This window comes from Vanacampus margaritifer, chromosome 1 (assembly GCF_051991255.1).
Source record: "Vanacampus margaritifer isolate UIUO_Vmar chromosome 1, RoL_Vmar_1.0, whole genome shotgun sequence".
Lineage (NCBI taxonomy): Eukaryota > Metazoa > Chordata > Actinopteri > Syngnathiformes > Syngnathidae > Vanacampus > Vanacampus margaritifer.
Window position 1 is genome coordinate 25803773 of NC_135432.1, and position 22757 is coordinate 25826529.

The 22757-nt window shown below is 39.1% G+C and overlaps 1 protein-coding gene across 4 annotated transcripts in view; it reads right to left on the minus strand.

The window, feature by feature from the left end:
* The window catches only part of clstn1 (calsyntenin 1), a 32427-nt gene extending 17974 nt beyond the window's left edge, over positions 1 to 14453 (minus strand). For all 4 annotated transcript variants that reach the window (XM_077543226.1, XM_077543208.1, XM_077543217.1 and 1 more), the window contains exons 1-2: positions 14191 to 14453; positions 639 to 761 (exon numbers count right to left, since the gene is read on the minus strand). In XM_077543226.1, the coding sequence (XP_077399352.1) occupies positions 639 to 761; positions 14191 to 14272 (205 nt within the window). In that variant the 5' untranslated portion in view covers positions 14273 to 14453. The remainder of the gene's footprint in view (positions 1 to 638; positions 762 to 14190) is intronic.
* Positions 14454 to 22757: the final 8304 nt, after the last annotated feature.

The following is a 22757-nucleotide window of genomic DNA, read 5'->3' on the forward strand; positions in this document are numbered from 1 at the left end:
ATTGCTCTGAATGTTACAGGGATATCACCTGGGATTGGGATTGTAACGAGGGTGTTTGGACTTCATATTCCCAGCAACTGTCAAATGGTTGCAAACATTTGTACTTACATTTGCGCCTGGAAATATCTGCACTTGCAATCATTACAATTAAACTGCCTTTGTAAAGAAGTCACATTAGCAAGCTCTGACGGGCACGTGGTTGGAAGTACCTCGCTTGCTAAATCACACAAGGTAATCTGAGATAAAAATGGGTCGGATCAAGTGGTGCGAGTGCACCGAGTGGGAAGGGAGTCGCAGACAAAAGATCCCAACACTCTCATGTGATGTGAAACGGTGGGAAATCATTTCCAGGGCTGTGGTGCTTTGAACCCTCAGCCAGAGTCAACTCCAATGTGATTAACTCCCCCCATATACCCTTTCATTAAACATGAAAGGGTATTTTGATCTATTCTGAATATCAAATAGGTTCGGATTTGGAGGAAATGGTCGCCAGCCATGTAACTGCCATAAGGGTTACACATTTTCACACCAGATGGAAAGACCATGACTAATTTAGCTATTTATTCAACATAATCATTCCTTACAAATTGTAAATCCAGTTTTAAAAACAGTTTCAGCATTAAGCCCCTCTTCCTCACCTGCGTAGCGTAGAGGCGCATCCTTGTCCAGTGCAATTAGAGGGGGGTCCAGCAGCACTTTGTCATCATTCTCTGTCACGATACCATGGTAAGTCGTCTCGATCCATGGTTTGTGCTTATTTACTGTGGCAAACAGAAAAAGCACAGCATTAGGGTCTATTAAAACTCATATAAACATTTTCAATGCTAGGGTGAAAAAAAAAAAACATTTAAATTTCTACTATACACTAGTAACAAGCTCGGCGTGAGTAATTCCCACTGGGCCGGGCTGCAATATACTCGATGATATCAAGGATTTCGTCCTCATTATTTTTGGTGCCTCTAAACATGAAATGCAAAACAAGACATCATTTCCCAATGACTCATCACATTCCAGTTTCGACTGGAATGATAACTGCTCTCTTGTGAAGTTCTGGTGTGCAACAGTGGTTGGACCATTAACAGTGAGCGGCGTGTACAAGGCTATTGTAGCTGGCAGCTGCAGAAAAAGCTACAGTGAGTGGCACATTTGGGTTGGCTAAAAGAACACTGATGGAGGACAGCTCTCTCACATCCAATGTGGAGAGACACGAGATGATGCCGCCGCTATGCCACCGATCAAGCAATATGATGCTAACTGTGCATGGCAGCGCATAAGAACAGGAGAGGGAAGACTTTTTGAACATGCATGTCTAAGGATGTATCAGCCATCTTTGGTTGAGGTAGTACGCTATTTTGATGCTAAATACTGCAAGCATTACATAATCTCTTTGTGCATGCAAGACCTATTTATAAAGCTTACAAACTCTTGTCTTGTGTTAAATGACTGTCCGTTTATTTTCCTGATTTAAGAGGTATGGTTAATTATCAATATACTGTAAGCCACTTGATTCCAAGTTGGTAACCCCAACAACAATGACAACTAGGCGTAAAGGCAGTGGCCCTCATGTACTGTGGAAAACTGTTCTGGTTATGTAATAATCCATCTAGTTAACTGTTATCAATATACATTACATAAAAGAAAAAAATGGCAATGTTAAAATTTTTGCTATTTTTTCAACTTAAGGAAAACATTTATTTTCTAAAGCAAAAGATGCTTTGTTAATGTACAATTGCAATTTGCTGTAATCTCAAAATAAAAACACTATTTTGTATGCCAATTCATTTTTGCTACCTGACAGCTAACATTTGCTCCTTGTTTGATAATTACTGAGTCAACTATTTCATGCATAAGAAATCATCACAAATGGTCATTTATTAAAGATACTCAACAACATAAAATTCTCATAAATACCTAAACGTTCAAATTATCCAGACAAACGGGTATACTTTTATACAACATTAAATGTCAATTGAATGGCAAATCTGAGTTCCAGGAAATGGTAATTGGTTGCAAGTACACAATACTGTGTTTGTTATTACATAATTTCTGGTCCCAATCGTTGAAAATTAATTAGGTGCTACTAGCACAGGGCTGGAATGATGCAGGCACCTCAACTAATGAGAATCACCCAGTGAAAATACAAAGACAATTTAATATGCTGTGTTAACTTAAAATGAAAAATTAATGTGAAGGCTGACTTAAAAAAATAAAATAAATTCAACAACAACAATTATTACACCCTCTGAACTTGTGTTTAACAGAGTAAACATTATCTTGCACGTGCAGCATTGAGCAGAAGCAAGCTTAAGGTCAAGAAATTGATTAATCTGCAACATAATGTGTCTTGAAGGGAAGTGGATGTCTTTAGACAGATTGTGGGGACAAACTACAACATTAATCTTCTTTAGCCTTTATAGAGTCCCAGATACAATTAGCTAGGTCACATATGGGCCTCACATTGCTAATTGTCAACCAGTTTTGAGAGTTTAACTCTATCCAGCACTGAATTTTACAAGACACAGTAGTCCTTATGCAAAAATGTTATCCAGTTTATCCAGTTATGGCTTTCTTGTTTTTGTTTTGAATTTAAGATACAACACGTCAGTCAACACGAAATCCTTAATTATCTTTTAAAAAAATATATATACACAAGAACGTACTTGAGAGCCACCTGAAGAGCTGCTTTTGGAACAAAGTGCTGAAAAGTGCAGTACTTATAAGGTCATTCAACAGTCAATCAAACATGTGCTCTGGAGTCAAGACAAGCCTTTTTCCAGATTACATTAATTCCTCAAGGACAAGAATGAGACGAAACACAACTCAAGGCTAGATGATTAAAGGAAATCTGGAATAAAACATTTTAACACAGGAGAGTATGAAACAAGCAACAAAATCAAATTCAACTCCTACACAGTAATGCAGGATTGGAGGTTGAAGCCGGTCTCCAAATGCCCACTTCACAGTAGCCACCTTCATATCATCCACAAAATGAGATTTCTTACTGTTCCTTATACACAGGATGCACATAAAAATGGTGGTGTGCTTCTCAAATGAGCACCAGAGGCTGTTGTTTGGTGCTCATTTTTTTTGCCACCTTAATGGATGACCTTAACAACTTATGGAACATCTGGGCCACATCCAGCCCGTCCATCGTCTCGACAGCTTTTATGAAGTGACAAGTCCATAAATATATAAAATATAAGTGGGAAAAAAAACATGTACACCGTAGACATGTTCTTTTGTGAGCGTTCTATGGTCTCCGCAACAAGCTAGTGTACCAAGTAGCATGCAGACTAGCAGTGACATTTGCCACGAAGACTAACACTATTTTACAACACCAGTGTGTGCAATAATATCAACCAGATTCAACTGTTGACCACATTGCAACGCCAGTTTCTACTCAAGGTAAGCCATTGGAAATTTAAAACAACAGCTATTACGTATTTCGAACAATGTGTCTGCTAATTATAATAAGTTTTCAAATAATTGAATATCGGGTTTTGTAAAACACTTTGGACACCATATGGTGTATATAAAAGCGCTGTGTTAGACTTCTCCATTTTCTATTTAGGTCAAATTTGATCTATTTTCTTTTTCCCCCCCCTCCAGAAATACGTCATATGAAGTGACATGTCCAACTGGAATTCTTTCACTGATATCTGGATTTTAGTTTAATTTTAAAAAAATGTTTGTTTTTTTGTAAAAAAAAAATAAAAATTCTGGCTACACTTAGAAGAGCGCACATCAGCCTATACTTTGGTTTACAGCAGGAGATAATGTCTTAATGGCAATTCTAATTAATCCAAGACGTTCTTACCTCAAATAGGCTTAATACCATGATCTCTCTCAAAGATACCGCATGTATATTATTTCTTATTTGAATTTAATTTTAGCTCTTGTTGCACTACTCTTATAAATGTCGGAATCACATGGATATTGCACTGTTTTGGCCTTTGAGAGCCACAACTCTCAAGTTTTAGAAGAATTAAATACTTTAATGTCACCCATACCAGGAAGGCAATAAAAAGTTCTACTGGAAAGGAAATAAGAGGAGCCGCTTGCATTGGCTGGGAAGCAAGTCGTCTTTATTCACTCCCACAACAGCGAAAATGCATGTTTCTAACTGCACGCAACCAAGAAAATGCCAGAAGTGTGCACAGTTGGACCGAGCTCCGTACTAGACTTGAGCTTGGCAAGAAAATAGAGCCCCATGTACCAAGAAGAAACAATTAACCTCGCTAGCAAGTGGAATTCATTCACAAACACGAGAATAGAACCTATCTTGTACTGGTCCCGCAGATCTGTTCGTAATCAATAGACCAATAGAACTTTTTCACAAAACCGGGAAGCTAAGTGATCTTTGTGTGTCCCAACTTCCAGTCATTATATTAAGCGCGAGAAGCAAGATGGATCGCAGAGTATATTGTACACTATCTCTCTCAAGCATTTGCCAAAAATCACCTTTGCCGATGTGGAAAATAGCATTGTACAAGAAAACTATCACGAAAAAAAGAAGAATGAAGAAAGGGTACGCATTTTTCCACAAGAAACTCATCGAAAAGAGGATCGTCTAAAACGCTTTATGTGCGTGTATGTCGCCTAAGGTCAGAAAACGTTTATGAAACAATTTATAAACATGTCAGAAATGATGGTACAAGATGCAAAATCTAATCAAAGTTCAATGTACTATAATCTTAACTGTCTTCATTATTAATTTGTACATACTTTTATAGAATTCAAAATGTAAACTAATGATGGTTTTAAAACGAGCAGCCGCTTTTTGGTGCAATATGCTGCTATTTACATATTGTCGTTTTGTGGAAAACATGTCCATTTTTGTCTTCTTTTTCGTTTATGAGATGCAACTGAATGCAGACATCCCAAAAACGTAATAAAATAAAATAACATAAAAATGAATAAAAATGTGTTTCACAGGACAGCGAAGATATGTTCCGATTAGTTAACTAATCGAGACTACTGTTAGTCGACTAGCAAAATAATCGTTTGCGGCAGCCCTTATTGGTACAAATGTAGACTTCATAGTTCATACAAAGGAAGATTTACTGCAATCTGTCTGAAATGAGTAAATTGTAAACAGGGTAGTTTTTTTGTTTTTGTTTGTTTTTTTAAGAGGGGGAGGCAGGAATTAAGGAATTAAGGTGAATGAGATTAGTACTGGGGCTTTGAGATGTACACAATACTCCTTATGTAGTACTGAGTTAATAATCTGAGAAGACAGGAATTTAGGGTGAGAAGCTCGGTAATATAGGAGGGACTCTGAGTAGAGCCGCTGCTCCTCCACGTTGAGATGAGCCAATTGAGGTGGCTTGGGCATCTGGTTCGGATGCCTCCTGAACGCCTCCCTGGAGAGGTGTTCCGGACATGTCCCACCGGCGGGAGGCCCCGGGGACGACCCAAGACACGCTGGAGAGACTATGTCTCTCTGCTGGCCTGGCGACGCCTTGGGATCCTGCTGGAGGATCTGGTTGAAGTGGCTGGGCAGAGGGAATTCTGGGCTTCCCTGCTAAAGCTGCTGCCCCCGTGACCCAACCTCGGATAAGCGGTAGAAGATGGATGGATTGACAGGAATTTTCCTAATTTAACTTAATTTGGAAACCAATTCCTATGTCTGCAATGTACTTCGATTAAACAAGCTACAGATGAGACTTTACGTTTTCATGATTATCATCTATGTAACAGTCTACAAAATCCAAGGGGGAGCAGATAAAAAAACAAACATCTAGTTATGTCAAAAATGTTGACATTACTCATCACCAAAGGAAAACAGTGGATTTTATAAAAGTGAAGTGTACATTGTAAAAGACAAAGACAACAAAAGGTGAGGAGAGATGTAGAAATGGTGTGACACTGGAAACATTTATAAACCAGCAACACATAAGCAGCTATACAATCCTGTTGCATAGCAAATAAACTGAAAGGCATTTAATCCGATAACGAGATGTGTCCATTTATTCACTGACAAGGCCATGAGACTTGCAAGTCAATCTATCAGAGCATTAAAAAGGTGGCCACTGTTGTATTTGACCAAATAATAACTTATAGCAAACACTCCCTGCCTGGTGAATAATGGATTTTGGACCATGCACATCAGGTGCAATATGTGATCAAGTCGATTTTGTAGAAGGGCGGACAATGACCATGCAAACTTTGCTGTGTCACTGCGGTGTCACTGCAGGGCCGCTGTCCTCCACAGGCTCTCAGTCTCTCTCTCTCATACACACTTAACAGTGACAAAGCACAGCTGGAGAAATATGATGCGACACACATAGTGTGTCAAAAGTTAACCTCCAACATTCATAAAGTTGTCAAGAATAAACACTGCAAAATATAATTTTTGTGGTGAAGCTTTAAGGCAGCTTGTCAACTGTCAGCCAGCAGCAGAAAGGAGAAGTGAATATTTTTCTCAGTATTATTCATTCTCCAAACCGCTTATCCCCACTAGGATGTTATTTCACTTACAGATTTGATCTATATAATATGTTATTTGTGCAGCACTTCAACATAACCATTTGTAGTGATACTTATTCAACTGCCGATGTGGGTCAATATCACTATGCAATGCCTTTGGTGTGTTCAACTAAATCCCTTGGTCATGAAAAAGTAGCAGTAAAATGAAACTCTGAGGCCAAGCATCTTGAACATTGAATCAGTATACGTTATTATTGTCTGAAGATTTTGCACAGGAATTATTTTTGAATAAATGAGACCTTTAAATAAACGTTTGCTGGGTTTATTAGATTAAAATCGATGAAAAAAATCGTAATCGTCCTGAATGACTGAAAGACATATATATATATATATATATATATATATATATATTTTTTTTTATTCAAGATTTTATTTTTGGGCCATATCGCCCAGCCCTACATGGTAACGTTCCCACAGCGCAGCCTACTCGGCAGACAGCCTGAAAAAGTGATTGTCTTATTTTTTTATTTTCTGATTTGATTAATATATTAACTCTTTCACTGCCAGACGTTTTCAGAAACGGGTTGTCCCCACTGCCAGCCGATTTAAGCATTTTGAGTGATCTTTCAAGGTCCACAGAAAATGTTGTGTTTGGACTATGGAAACACACATACTACCAAATGAAAGATTGGACTCTCGGCTTTCATCAGAAAAAAAAAGTTTGTTTCTACCTTATTCCGTTCTTCAGTAATCAACAATAGAAAATGGTTACTTTCACCGAAGAAAAAGAGCTTTTTGTGAAACGATGTTATTTCATGCACTCTAGTGAATTGTACACTTCTTTTTGTCCATGAATGATGCCACAAACACCTAAATAGTGCTTTACTTCTGTAAAACGCTTTCACCAACAATGAAAAAGTGTTTTTTGATTGCAAAATACGTTTATTTCCATTCAACAGTGTAACAATTTGACAAAACAATTTCGCAAACTATTTACAAATGTGTGCAACTGTGGTACTACTTACAATTATGTGGATGTTTCAAATACAGTTTTTCCTTTTGTAACGCTCTCCTGCGTGCAAGGAGATGCCAGGACTCGCACAACAGTTTACTTTCACTTTCACATTGGTCCGTTTTGCGTGCAAACGTTACACTTTCTTGACGGCCTTTTTTTCCGGGGAATAAAAAGCAAGTAGCAGACTGTACACACTTCCTCCGATGAATATGCATTGGACTCGGGGCACTCTCCGTCGTCCGATCGAACGTCCGCATGTGCGTGCTCGGTTGCGTTCCGCGTTACGACACCGTCATAGCCGCCGCGTCAGCGGTTCCAATTTCGCCGTCAAGCTCGGATTCACCTTCATCATCATCGAGGATAATCACCGTCGTCATCAATGTACTATTTTAGCGTTGGTCGATGCCTTTCGTCTTGTAAGTGTAGAGCTGCTTGCAAACGCTCGCCATTGCCCGTTCCCTCCTCCATCTAGCTCCATCTAACGTCTTCTACTGCCGCGTCAATGCTTTCCAACCACGGAGTCACCATCATCTTCATCATCGATGATGATCATGTCATCAACAATGTGCTTTTTTAGCGATGCTTTTGGTCTTTGAAAAAAACGGCTCTGGCGTTAGCTCCTCGCGACCGGCCGCCATTTTTCCTTTGTTTTCCATTCTGATCTCCTGCTCAACGCTCTAGCTCCGCCTCTACTGACGCCCACCCGATCTTGTCAAAAGAGAGTCATCGCTGCCCTCTAGGGGCCAAAAATAGTCATTAGGCTCAAAAAACCTGCTTAAAACTTTCAGGAGAGCTCCGCAAGCCTTCCCAGCACCCGTTTCAAAAAAAAAAAAAAAAATCATTGGATGACGTCTTTTGACGTCATTGGCAGTGAAGCGTAGGTTTTTACTTGACGTCTTTAAACGTCAGTGGCAGTGAAAGAGTTAATAATTGTATTTAATTGATTATCTATTTGCAGTTATGTAAATAAAAAAATATTCTTCTATTCATTTTTTAAATATTTGTCTTTTTTTTGGTATGTCTGCGGTATCGAAAATGGTATTGAGTATCGAGTATTTTCCTGGGTATCGATATCGAATTTGAATTGAATCGTGACAACCCTACACCCCATCTGTAGGTAAATCGTTAAAGGGTGGGTAGTTTTATATATCATTGTCACACAGTGGTTAACCTTCTACATATGAGAATGTCCAGTGGTTATATTGCCTGCACAGTTAGTTTAGGGTTTCATTACGGTGGCAGTTCCACCTATAAGATTCCACTGTATTTCCCACAGAGCTACATTACATTGCGAGTAGGACAAAAAGCATTTAAAAACAACAACAAAGGCCAATGTTTACAAGCAACAAATTATATCATCTCACACTCCCCAACACACAACAGGGAAACTTAGAAACACAATTATAATGTCTCTTAATGGTTGTTTAAGTATTTTTAAAGGAAGACTAACTGAAAGAGTTTGACCCAGTAACCATGATGAAAGACTTGCTGAAAGACCATAAAGCCACAATAGGTTGTGGTAAACATGAGACTCAAAAAGACTCCGGTCTCTTTCAAACACTTAACGAACACTGCACGTGTCATGCACACTCACTACTGCCACAGACCAAACCAAATATACCGCTGCCAGACAGTTCTCATCCTCCTAGTCACCCAGAGGTAGCCTGAGAAATACCCGAGCAGCTGTCCACGTTGCAGCATCTTGACTGCAGCAGATGATCAGGCAGTCAGATAATGCCTGGCACCCTCTGAGAGGATGTTGTGTAATGATGGTGCAGGCAAGCGTCATGTCTGTGTGGCATGGCAGTGAAAAGCTATGCTTTATTCATGGCGCTTATTAGCTCAACCATCTCTACCACTGCTGTAAAGACCTTGTGCTATTGAACAATGTTTAAACAGTTGTTACTTACGTGGCAGGCATGCTACAAAAACAGAGATGGGCAATTGACAGCCCGCGCCCACACTTAGCGAGGATTTGAATCCTTATTAAAAACAAAAAATGTTTGCAGTTGCTGAAAGATGTAATACCAGAGTTAACCACAAGGCAGAAATCGCTCATCAGTGCCTCCAACTCCAAGGCTGTAATTGTGTATCAGATAAGAAGAGTGTACCATGGGCAAAACTGGTCTTAAAAGTGCACAAACAGCAATCTTATGACATTTTGTTTGAAGTGTGTGAAGAGTTAATAAGTTTCTGTCTTTTTTTAATTTTTATAAAGTGTAATATCGATTAATAGCAGTAGACAGTTTTCAAGATTTCAAGGCAACCACAAGTGGGCCTCTTACGTCAGCTGCAGGTTGTGCTGAGGTCATCCAAATGAACAAAAACTGCTGCCAAACAGTAGGTGAAGATGTGATTCATATGCAACTTTGCATGACTAAATTGATTCAACTCAAGTGACTCTCTTAAATCTACAGCGTAGGAATAATCAAGGAACAATCTGCTCACGGTCTGAACACACTTCTCTATTTGTCCATCTGGCCTTTCAGCCTCGTGAGCTTGTTGATACGAGTTGCCTTCCAAAACAGAGCGGGACCTGTTCAAGGCGGATTTAAACAGCCTGGAACCTCAAGACCTCAGGGACCTCCAATCTCTACATAGGGGCGCCTCTCAGTTGGCCTGCCAGGCAACAGGGTTTGTTTGTCCTCCATGCAATTACAAGCTCCCGACATAGGGTACACCCACTGCGGCCGTGGAGCTCCTCCGAAGAGGGGGGGTTGGCTTTGAGGGCGTCTGGGAGATGCAGAACCTTGAACGCAACTCAATTGCTTCTCTGTGCAAATGGCACAAAAGGGCCACTGAGAGTGAGAGTGAAGAAGTGAGACGTCTCGAGCTTTAACCGACCTGCCCGAGCAGGTAACAAGGTCTCTTGCCTGTTTCTCCATAATAGCTCAATGTGGGCATGCCACCACATGAAAGCTTTTGTTTTTCAATGAACATCATAATTCTGACATATGTACATCCAACTACTGTCAGAGTTAAGATATTCCAATTCAATACACATCTGTGTCATGAACCTTTAATACATTCACCAAGAAGCAAAATATTTAAGTTAGCCTCTGTCCTGCATTTTCACATCCAAATATTACCACATTTGCCTCAATAAAAGGTCTCACATGAATGTAAATGCTTCCGCAGGGACCAGCACAACAACTTCCGAGTCATCTGGTGTAGACTTAAATATTCACAACTCAATGACCCATTCTTGACGGTTCACTAACTCCATTGAGCCTGAGAATGCACCAATGAGAGCCAAGTCACCACTTCTCTTATGACCAATTTCTTCAGGAACTCTTGGGCAATTTACCAAAAACGAAGGGTTTTAAAAGTTTGACTCTTTCTGGGGATTATCTCATGTACACATTCTTGAAGGACTTGAGTCGTGGTCCTTTGAACAGAGGGTACATTGTCATACACTATAGCGAAATCCAGACCCACAACTACAGACCTTAAAAAAAAAAGAAAAAGTCATTTGTTCAACAGGGAAACCCTTAAAAAAAAACAGAGCTCCTCTGGGAGGCCAAGTAACGATAATCGGGGCAATGCAAGCACAAGACATTTTGTAATGGCTACCATTTGTTTAGAAACTCTTTTGAAATGGCATTTTATAGAATTACCGGAATAATATATAATTAAATAATCTACTGGTCTAATTTATCTTCCCAAAATTGCTTCCAGACAATATACAGTTGCTTGATTTGTGATCTCCATGTTACTCCACTGACAATGTTAATACTCCAATATGGAAGGAATCACTGACACTCAAATTGAATGCCGTTAATCGAAGGTGATCTGCTTTAAATGACTAACATTTTCATTTTTACTTGCTACCATGTCAAAGATGGCAACACGACCTTCAACATCAAACACGAGAATCTACAGTTAGCTTCTTGATCACATTACCATGTACAGAGTTACTTGTCTAGTCACACATATACGGGTTATTCCGAATCTTTCCAAAACCATAATTTTGACCCTAACCCAAATATTGACAGCATGTAAACGTAGTCAGTGTTAATTGCGATGTGATGAAATGCTGTGAACAAAGGCAAACCAGCCAGATAACCATACAATTAATTTGGTGACCTCGCACAATGCTGTAAAAGTGACTGATGGGCAATCTGCAATGCATCAATGGAAGTACTCCTCCAGTTTAATTGGCTGTGGAGAGTGCTTTACGTGCTGCTTCATGTCGACCAGGAAAAGGACTAGCAAAGGGGGGTGGAATCTTTTCAATACAAAATTATTTAAATACATGGATGGCAGTCGCCAGTGTGGGCTTTCTTTACTGTGTCTACAGTACTGTCTCCCCAAAATGTTACCCTCGCATTTTTTGTTGCATTCTTAAAACATGACTGTTTTGTTTTGGCAAACTCAAAATGAGTTAGTTGTTGTCTTTGAAGCAGAGATATCAATAAAATTCAGCTTCATGCTGCTTTACACAATGTCTCAATGTATTTAAACATGTTGGACATATAGTCGGACTCAAAAGTATATTTGTATTCAAGTTAATTTTGCAAGCAATTATCGGCTTGCTTTTTGGTTATCGACATTGGCACTTTCCAAATTATTGGTTTATGGGTATCGGTTCAAAAATAGCATTATCGTGCATCCCTAAATGTTAATGTTTAATGTAGGGCAGGGGGCCTCAAAATCAAAACATTTTGAGCTAGGACAGTTTTTACCACATGATCAACTTTTAAACGCACGCACGTTTTTTTTTTTTGGGGGGGGGGGGGGAGTTTTTTTTAAATGCATCGTAATAAATGTGTAGACAATTGTGAATGGCTTCATACATGTCAATAATCAATTACATAACGTAATGCTGGAGCAAGGGAAAAAAAGGGAATTCAGACAGACAGTTGTGCGGGCAAGTTGTGTGAAATGTGATGAATTTCTTTGATGCTGAATCGTTCTTATAACCTCAAGCACAAATTTTTCATACACTACAGAAATATAGGTCAAATATTTTTGCAAGATCATATACATGAGGGAATACATTGTGCAGTAATTGAATTACTTTGTAAATTCCTATACCACTGCTGTTGATAAAACTCTGGTTTCTCACAGGAATTGAAAGGATGTAAAAAAATAAATAAAATGCAAGATCATCTACGACAAAACTTTCAGGCAGGTAAATAAGCACCACATCATTGCCCTCCAAGACCTGAACATGACAGAGGTCAACCTGAGTGTGCTTCTGGGGTGATAACACAGGAGCTGGAGCAACAGAATCAGAAGCAACAGCGTGCTGATAAAACACAAAGCTGGGCTGATACACCATAAGCCTTCACCCAGATGGTGATTTCACACTTCACTTTGGCTGCTAAGAGCTGGGAAGCCAGCAGATGCAGCTCACAAACACTGCCCTGTATTGGAGGTAAACAGCCACGAAATGCTTTTAAAATAAAAACTGATAACCAATCGTTCTGGTTGTTGTTTGTCTTGTTTACATTACTGTGGCATGCTGGACCCTGCAAGCATATCGGTCACGTTTTTGTAGATGACATTGTTACAATTCTCATTGTAGTGTTTGTATGCTTCTCCGGCAAAGACTACTTACTTACTTGTGCTAGCTTAATGCTAACATATCATGCTAAACTCCATAAGCGGGTTTCCAAATAGCATCAACGTCACAATATAAACCTTTAAATAAATATTTTAACACCAATGAGGTAACAACATATAGAGAAAGATAAACAATACATTTATTCTTTCTTTCTTTCTTTCTGCTGTGCAAAAAACGAGTTGTATTACTGCAACTTTGCCACAACGGCAACATTGTCTTTTCATCAATTCTTCAATTATTATCTGCATGCATACGACACACTGCCGCCTTGCAGAACAAGACCAACACAGCATTGCCTTGCTGTCTGACATTGTACTTTTTCCTCTTCTTCAGCTCAAGAAGATCACAGCCTCCATGACAGGCTGATGTGCAGCCACTTCCAAAACCCCCAGGGTGGGTTGACTTCCACGGTTTCACACAAACAGGGTGATCGTGTCTGAGCCGTGGGACAGCAGGTGGGAGGCGCACCGCCTGCATCAAATACATCCAGACATGGAAGCCCCCTCCACCATCGTTCTGTCTTCATCAGGGAATTCTCACGCCACTACGACCGGAACCAATTGTTTTTGTCCTCAAGAATTCCACAGGATAGATCTGCAATGCGTAGCCAGCACGAGGCCTGCTAATGGCAACCCTAAATATGTTATTTTATTCAGTTCAAATCTCAAAACGAACAACTAATGAATCCTTGTGTAGATGTATATAATAATAAAAAAAGCTAACTAATATGAGGTTTTAAATGGGGGGGGGGGGCAAGCTCATTATTTATTTAAAGCAGCTAAAAGACGACGCGGTGCAGTCGAACGCTAAAAATAGACGGATACCAGAAGACAGAAACGCGTCGTTCCGTTGCCTTAATTAATATTAAATTCAACCTGTGACGTTTGAAAACGCAATGCGAGATAGAAGTGGCGGCTTTAGTGCGGAAGAAAGGCCGTGCGAGTACGTTGGATTCAGCATCGCTTTTTGCACTTGCTGCGACTCGGGCAGCTGACCAGCCCTGAACAGGTTCCTCCTCCGCGCGCATCCCTCCTTGCTGTAACCTTCACCGGCTAAGCAACGAGCCTGGCGACTCGAGAGAGCCGTCGGTTATCATCACCGTCATAAAACAAAACAAAGCAAAAACACCCGACATTTCCACAGCGCAAACATTGTATAGAAATCCCAGTTTAGTTACCTTTAGCCGCATCCAGCGCGCACACCAGCGCCAGGACCAGAACGACGGCGGATGCAAAGAGTTTATTCCTTCGGAAGCGCATCCCGACTTGGAGTTCAGCCGCGACAAACTTGAACACACGCGCCCTTCTTCTTTTTCTCGTTGTACTTCTCTCGTCAGTCGGGCGGAGGTCTTACCTAGCGAGAAAAAAGGGGGGGGGAAGCAGCAGATAAATCCGCGGTGTTGACGGTAGCTCTAAAATGGCCGTCTGCAATCCATTCAATCGCCGCTTCTCTCGCAGGTTTGCACTTTGGTGCGTTCAAAGACGACTGGAATCTTTTGGACGTTAGCTTTTGACTTATTTTTGGCAGGGGAAAAAATAACTTGCAACAACTCTTCTTGCATGTATACAGAAATAACGTACTTGCCAATACATATCTTATTTTCCTTTATCTTTGGATGTCGGTACCTTTTAGTTTGTGCACTGAATTGAAAAAACTGCAGCAATGATCATCCAGAATCAGTACTAAAGTAGAAGTACATATACTATCGTATTTATACATTCATTCCCTACGGCCAACTCACAATATACAAGGATTATTATATAATGGCATACAGTATATATTTAGCTCATCAGTCAAATTTAAAAAATAACTGTCAAACAATGCTCTATAATTATTATTATTGCTGGTGCATAATTACAACATACCACGTGGACACTCAGTGATAAATATTGAACAAATAATTATTATAATAGCATATTGTTTTCAGAATAGTGTATTTTACAAAATTAATAAAAAATAGTTTATATTATTAATAAGTTTACTGTCTGTTACTGTACTTAATGTATTGTATGTTAAATATATTTTTGCACCTTGTGAATTACTGTAATGAATAGCGCATTTAAAATCCATTTTTAGTCCATAAAATGAAGCCCAGCGCCCCTAAAACTTGTCAGATTAAAAAGAGTGTAAATCTGAGGAGGGGGGGTAGAGAGAAAAGAAGAGGAAAAAAAGAGTATAAATCTATGTCCTTTTTATACAGCCGAGAAAAGTGTAAAACCATGCAGCACTGTACTAGGTTGACATGTAAAATTTGAACAATAATAATACAGCAATAGTCCCATCCCTATATGGTATAACTAGCTAATTTAGACTAGAAACCAACTTTTACTTTGAACCATTCTATATGCAGATGCCAAGGCATTTATCGATCTTCAAGTTGGCCCAACCTCTTAAAAAAATATTATTATTATTGTTATTAATAATAATAATAATAATAATAATAATGATAATAATAATAATAATATTGCTTATTGACAATAACCAAGCCAACCTCATCTTCTGTAGTTTTAGGCTCAACATGCAAGCAGTCCCTCAAATATCTGAGGTAAAACGGAGTGCCTGAAGGCAACACGAGTCGTTGCTGTCCACTGACGTCACTACTGTTATTGTGGGAGCGCATGCGGCTCGTTTAGCTGAGACTCTAAGACCAACGAGGGCGGAGACCAACAAATACCTTCTGGTGTCACACAGGGGCTGGGAGGCTAATAGGCACGCTACCGGTGATCATGCTAACGTGAAGAGCGAGACCGCCCTGAATGAATATAGCTCATAGGGACAAAAAAGGCACACACACACACACAAGCCTTATTATTTAGTCCGAACGGGGTGCAGATGCTCAAGCACTCATCAACCTGCATCTTTTGAAAATAGGACATATTATGTATAAGTATGTTTATATTTATGTGATGAACCCATTCTGGCCGCATGGGTGGAAGAAGTGGTTCAAAGGTCTGCCTCACAGTTCTGAAGTTTCGATGTTTGAATGATGAACCTCAGCTCCGGCCTTCACGTGTGGCATTTGTATGTTCTTCCTGTGCTTGCTTGAGATTTCTCTGAGTACCGTAACGAGGCGATCCCGGCAAATGTAGAAAATAGATGGAGGAAACTATGCCCCCTAAACAAGTAAAGATACTACAAATATAATGCAAGACTATCAAATTAGAAACAGCAATGAGAGCTGCTATCTAATCAACACCCAAGATGCTCTGGCAACTCAGAGATGGAAAACATACAAAACAATCTCTTTCATTTAGTATTATTCATGCTCTTGTGCATAACGATACACTGCAGAAATAGCTCCTAAATAAAGGTCAGTCATTAGACATAATGGTTACGATCACAGAAAAATAATCCAGAATGGATGCATTTGTGTGTTGCCACAATTAAGTGAGGAGTGCATAACAACTATGGCCATCAGTGTAGAGCTGAGAAGACAATCGTGTGTTTGTTTCCACTTTGGCAAGACATGAAGTGGCCGGGACAAAGTGAAAGCGTCCCACACCCCCCTCTTCACAGATGCAGGGTAGGGGAGGGAATGGACAGAGTCGCCATTATCATTCCTATGGGGTTACAATGGACCCTGGCAACAGGAAGGCTCCGAGGAGAGGTGCGAGTCATCAGAAGGATCAGAAAGGTGTTACTTCCTTCCCTCACACCAACGTGAGGGTTTAGGACTGTTTTCACGATTCTTGTTGATTCCCCAAAAAGTTCCATTGTCTTTTAATTGTTCTCGGTCACGCTCCAGGCCTGCAATGCAATCCTAAAATGAAAAGACCCACAAATGCTCATAAGTCGTATAAAGAAATAAACATTGGTTTATCATATATAAACTTTGGCCCTTGATAGGAAAAAAAGTTTCCCATACATGCATGGTATCAAGGCAAAAAGTTGAGGACAACTCTGTTTTTAAATCTTAAAAAAAAAAAAGGAATTCCGTTTTTATGCCTTTTAATAAAATGAAAATTCTTATCCCATAGAGTAGACATAAAAAAAAATAGTCTTAGGCAAGATTGGTAAGGTACGTTTGCGCTCACTCCTTCGAAAGTGTCAAGAGTGTGGATGAGATACCAGGGGACAAGCCTAGGATCAGAATACATGATTAACTATAGGAATTCAGGTGACTTACTATTATTGCCATGTCTATGGAGTCACAGGAGTGCCAAAATTAATAGGAAATACAAAAACAATCAATAAAAGGGAACATCAATCAATAAAAGAGAACATTTATTCCTATTAATTTGATTTCCAACAAACACAACACATACTATAGTACAGCCACATACACAAATCAAATCTTAAAAGGCAATATCAATATGATGTTTGGAAAGCTTTGAAAGGGATCTCTTTTGGGAGTCTTGATTTCCTTTTTTGCATGATGACTAGATGGCAAGGCCGATAGTTTGAACAGATTCCCACAAGCGATGTAGAGTCAATTTAGCAGGAGCTGATGTCAGCATTGTGTTGCCTAACTGGCAGCAGACAGAGAGTACAAATGACCTTGCAATCATGCAAATCAAACTGCCTGTGACCATGAAACCGCACTTCTTTGTGCATTCTCTGTTTCCTCTTTGCGTCTAGACTGCATGTGCCATTAAGAGTGGCCATCGCAGGAAATGGGCATTTAATTATTTGTTCCACTTGTTTTGCTTCTGTTAGCGGAGTAATTGTCATTATAAGGAAAGTCAGACTAAATGATTTTGTCAGACTAAATGATTTGCGGATAATTGTTTCCTTTTTCAGTATTTCATTAAATGCCTCAGAAAGATCGAAATATTTTGAATCTAGATGCTTGATTTTCATCATGCTTTTTTCATCATGCTTTAACATCAGGGCATCATGGCAACACACAACCTAAAAAGATACAACAAAGCACTTGTAAAGGCATATTTTATATTGGAAAAAACAACAACCAAAAAACAAAGAAAAACCCACAACAAATAATCACTCTTAAAAAATGTTATCACAGTTATTTATTTCATTATTTCAACCAAACCCTTCATATTTTCTTTTTTAGCTACACATTATATTTGATAGAGTAAATGCTCAGACATAACAGCAACAGACATAATAATAATGATGATACTAAAATCATAAAACTTAGTGTAAACAAGTTTACGTACTTAATTTTCAAACAAATTGGTAAGATGTAAGTCAAATGTTAAAAATAAAAAGTTTTTTGTTTTCGTTTTTAACATTTACTAGTACGCTTGAATATACTTGCAAACACATTTAAACCTGCTTGCAAATACATATTTGCCAATCAAAAATGTTTACTCCACTTTGGCAGTTTCACGCTTCCTTAAATTTCACCTTTCTGTTATGTGAAAATTAAATAACACTTGGGATAAACTATGTTAAGTCTTGCTCATGAATCCTCTTTGAAATCAAATGTCTCTTCAGAGCAAGCAGATATTATGCCAAGTTCTTTCTGGAAAAAAAAAGCTTAAGGCCAGAGTGTGTCGGTGCCCGTGGCAACAAATCACACAGCAAGTGAAAAGTCTTGCACCTTTAAGCCGCCTTTGCGGTCTAAATCAAACGCCCTCCACATGGGGGAACTTTTTAAACTTATCCTCTGTGATTGATTCGCCTCCACTTGAGTTGCTCTCATCTATCTCACATCCTTGGCATTCACCGCTGGTCATTTATTAACCTCCAGGCAACTTATGTGCACCACGGCCATCATTGTCTTTAAAGTTTTCTTTTTCTTTTGACTGAACTCTCCTGTGCTTGGGGTCATTTCTCCACCAAGTGCTGACAGTAATATAGTACACACAGTGGCCATAATATTAAGTACAGCTGCATGATATGATGATGATTTCGATACCAGAGTTGAATTAAAAAAAATATTAATGATCAGTTTTTAATAAAATTAGTAGGTATTTATATAATGTGTTTAATATTTCATGTATGTCATTTTGCGCTTGTGGCTCAAAAATGTGACCAAGCACTCAAAATATCCCAAATCACAAACAATAAATATGTAATGTAAGACAGGGAACTTAATAGGCCTTTAAATATTGCAACCAGGAGTGTAGTTAACCTATTAGCTTAGCTGGCTGCTACTAACAGGCCCTTATGTTAGTACAATTAATGTTATCGTTGTTAACAACAGCATTAAATACCATCATTTTAACTCATTCACTGCCATTGACAGCAATAAACGTCAAAAATGAATTTGAACTATTTCTATTAGTTTAACATTTTTTTTCCATTTTTGTTAACGAGTATAAAAGCCTAGAATTTTTGGGGGGTACTACATTTAGAACAGATATAACATTTGTGATTAATCGTGAGTTAACTAAGTCATGCGATTAATTACGATTAAACATTTTAATCACCTGATGCCCCTAATTTTTAATAATCTTTTTTTTTAATAATCGTTCTTTTTTTTTCAGAAACGATTATTAAAATTAGGGGCGTCTGGCGATTAAATTTTTTAATTGTAATTAATTGCATGACTGCACTAGTTAACTTACGACTAATCACAAATTTTATATCTGTTTCTAATACAATAAAAAAAATCTAGGTATTCATACATTTTTAATAATCTAAGTCTTATCAGGCGGTTAAATTTTTTTTATCATAATTAATCACTTGACTTCAATAGTTAACTCACGATTAATCACACATTTTATATCTGTTCGAATAGTATAATTTAAAAAATCTAGGTTTTCATACTCTTGTTAACAAAAGTGGGAAAAATGTTAAACTAATAGAAATGTTTCAAATGAAATTTTGACGTCCATAGCCGTCAATGGCAATGAATGAATTATGTGCTGTGTTTAAAAAGTAAGAGGCACAATTGAATAATTTAATTTTTTTTCTTTTTCTTTTTCTTTTTCTTTTTGTGTTGGACGTCACATCTGCTCGATGCTGCACTGTGATTCATAGTGTGGCTTAGCAAAAGGTAGCGAAATGTCCCACGGAAAACCATAGAATTTTTGTTTCTTAATGTTCCCAAGCTTTCACCTAAATTACATCCAACACTGAGAGCAGTCAACTGTGTCAGCTGTCTCTCAGGCCCTTTTGTTAATGACACAAGGCCAAGCTCGGAAGTGGGAATCTGACAGATGGAGGTTTCATCAGCTCACAAACGACTTGGGCCCACCACACACTGCTCAAGGAGTCTTCACACTGAGCTCCGAGGCCGCACCTTCAGCACAACCGCATCCATATTCATGATGTTGGATCTTAATCGCCAGCTGTTTGCATTCAACGCAAAGAGTCAACAGTCGGATGAAAACGTCACAATATGCCAACTGTGTATGGCACATTCCTCCAGATGGGCATCAAGTTGCTCTGAGTAGTGCGGGTGCCGTGAATAAAACCTGACCTCCTCTCTGGCATAATACAACAAGAGTTCACAGCGAGGGTCAAGCCGGTGTCAAGCCGGTGTCAAGCGCTCACCTCTTGGGCTCAACCTCAAAGACCTTTGGGGAGGAAGGAGTGGCGCTCTGTGTAATTCATCTGTGATAGGCATGGGCCTTTTGGTTCTCTGGAGACTGGTTTTGAAAAGTGAAATTGAAGGCCTTAACTCATTCACTGCCATTGATGGCTATTGACGTCAAAAATTAATTTGAACTATTTTTACTAGATTAATTTTCCCCCCACTTTTGTTAACAAGAGTATGAAAACCTAGAATGTTTTTACTGTACATTTAAACAGATATAAAATGTATGATTAATCGTGAGTTAACTATTGAAGTCATGCGATTAATTACAATTAAAAATGTAATCGCCTGAGGCGATTAAAAAAAAGAAAAGATTATTAAAAATTAGGAGCATCAAGCGATTACATTTTTTAATCGCAATTAATTGCATGACTTCACGAGTTAACTCACAATTAATCAAACATTTTATAGCTGTTCTAAATGTACAATAAAAAAAATCTAGGTTTTCATACACTTGTTAACAAAAGTGGGAAGAAAATGTTAAACTAATAAAAATAGTTAAAATGATTTTTTGCCGTCTACAACCATCAATGTCAGTGAATGATGAATATAAAACATGACAGACATTTGCTACATTGTAAGTCGCCAGTAATTCTTTCCCCCTCATTTTCTGTCAATAAACGTAGCGCCTCCATTCAACCACACACGAGGTGACGATAACTCAGACATACTGTAGACCTGAGGCTCATTGCAGCCTCTGTTGAGCCACGTCTGTGATTAAGATCTGCATCTCTATTTGTGTGGGGGAAAATCTGTTGTCCAGACAGAGGAAGTGAGCAGTCTGCCCCACACCCCCCTTTTAAACCAAGAAGAAGGCTCATATGGTGAGTGGGTGAAATCAGAGTGTAGGGGGTTAAAAGTGGCAGCATCAATAACCATGTGTCCCTCTGAGAAAATCTGCTCAGTTATAGCAATGCACAAGAAAATAAAATCCATTCAGAATTTCTATTTTACCCATACTAAACAATTGGCTCTCTCATTGACGTTACTACTTGGCATCACCGTTTAACGCTCAAAGTCAACTAATTGCTAATCATTCATTTTTGGGATCTTGTTTTCCAACTGGCTAACCTATATATAAACTATATATAACGCTCTGTGAAGCAGTGAAACGTGGCCAACAAATCAACACAGTCTTCATATGTCTGTGCTGGTCTGAGAGTACAAAATAAGATGATTGTGGAGGATGACAATAGTGGTTGTCATGTTTGGGTTCTGTTTTCCCTGGTGTGTCTCCCTTGGTCTTGTTAAGTGTAATCCTGCCCTTCCTCATGTCAACCAATCAGTGCCCTCAGCCACTTGTCTTGCCCCAGGTGTGTCTTGTTGTGTCATTAGCGTGTGTGTATTCAGTCTCCTGTCTCCCCTCTGTCTGTGTCGGTTCATTGTCATTTCCCTCCCATCATGCTACCAGTTTTTGCCTTGTTGTCCTCCCCACATTTTGTTTTCTCTTGCCATTTGGAGTTCGCTTTTGTTTTGTAGTAATTAAAGTCCTTTTTTGTACATCACCTTCGCCTCCTTGCACTGCTTCCCTGCAACTGGGTCCTCCACCAAACTTTGCCTTCTTGACAGTGGTTAGCTTAGCTAGCTTTGGCTATGCTGATAGCTGCGCCTGCTAAGATCCTGGTGGCAAGGAACAATGGCAGCAGTAGGAAGAAGACAACCACTGCGTGTTAACGAAAACTTTATTCATCATAGTCGTCGAAACACACAACGTTGTGACAGTAAAAAAAAAAGTGCAACACTAGAAATGCTAAATTAGAAATAGAAATTGCCTACTCCCACTAATTACAACAACGACAGTTAGCATAATGGTCAGTTGAATTTTAAATAATGTGATTTTATCTATCTGTATGCCGGTCTGACGAAATACTGTATGTCTTACGTCAGAGGTGGGCAATCTCAGTCCTCGAGGGCCAGAGTCCTGCAGGTTTTGGAGGTTTCTCACTTCCAACACAAGCTGATTCCAATCAACAGGATCGTTATCAGGCTTATGCAGAGCTTGCTGATGAGCTGATCATACATCAGCTGTGTTGGAGAAGGGCAACATGCAAAACCTGCAGGACTCCGGCCCTCGATGCCCACCTCTGTCTTACGTGAAACCGATCCAAGGTTGTGTTGGGCAGTAATAGATTTGACTTTCAGCACATTATAGTTGACTTGGGGGGGATCATAGACTCCCAGCAGTGTGGAAGAGATACTAGGACACATCGCCAATCAAGCATCTCTGTGACAGTACCTTTCATTTATTTAGGCACATATTAAAAATACTTATAAACACAACAAAGCAAATGTAG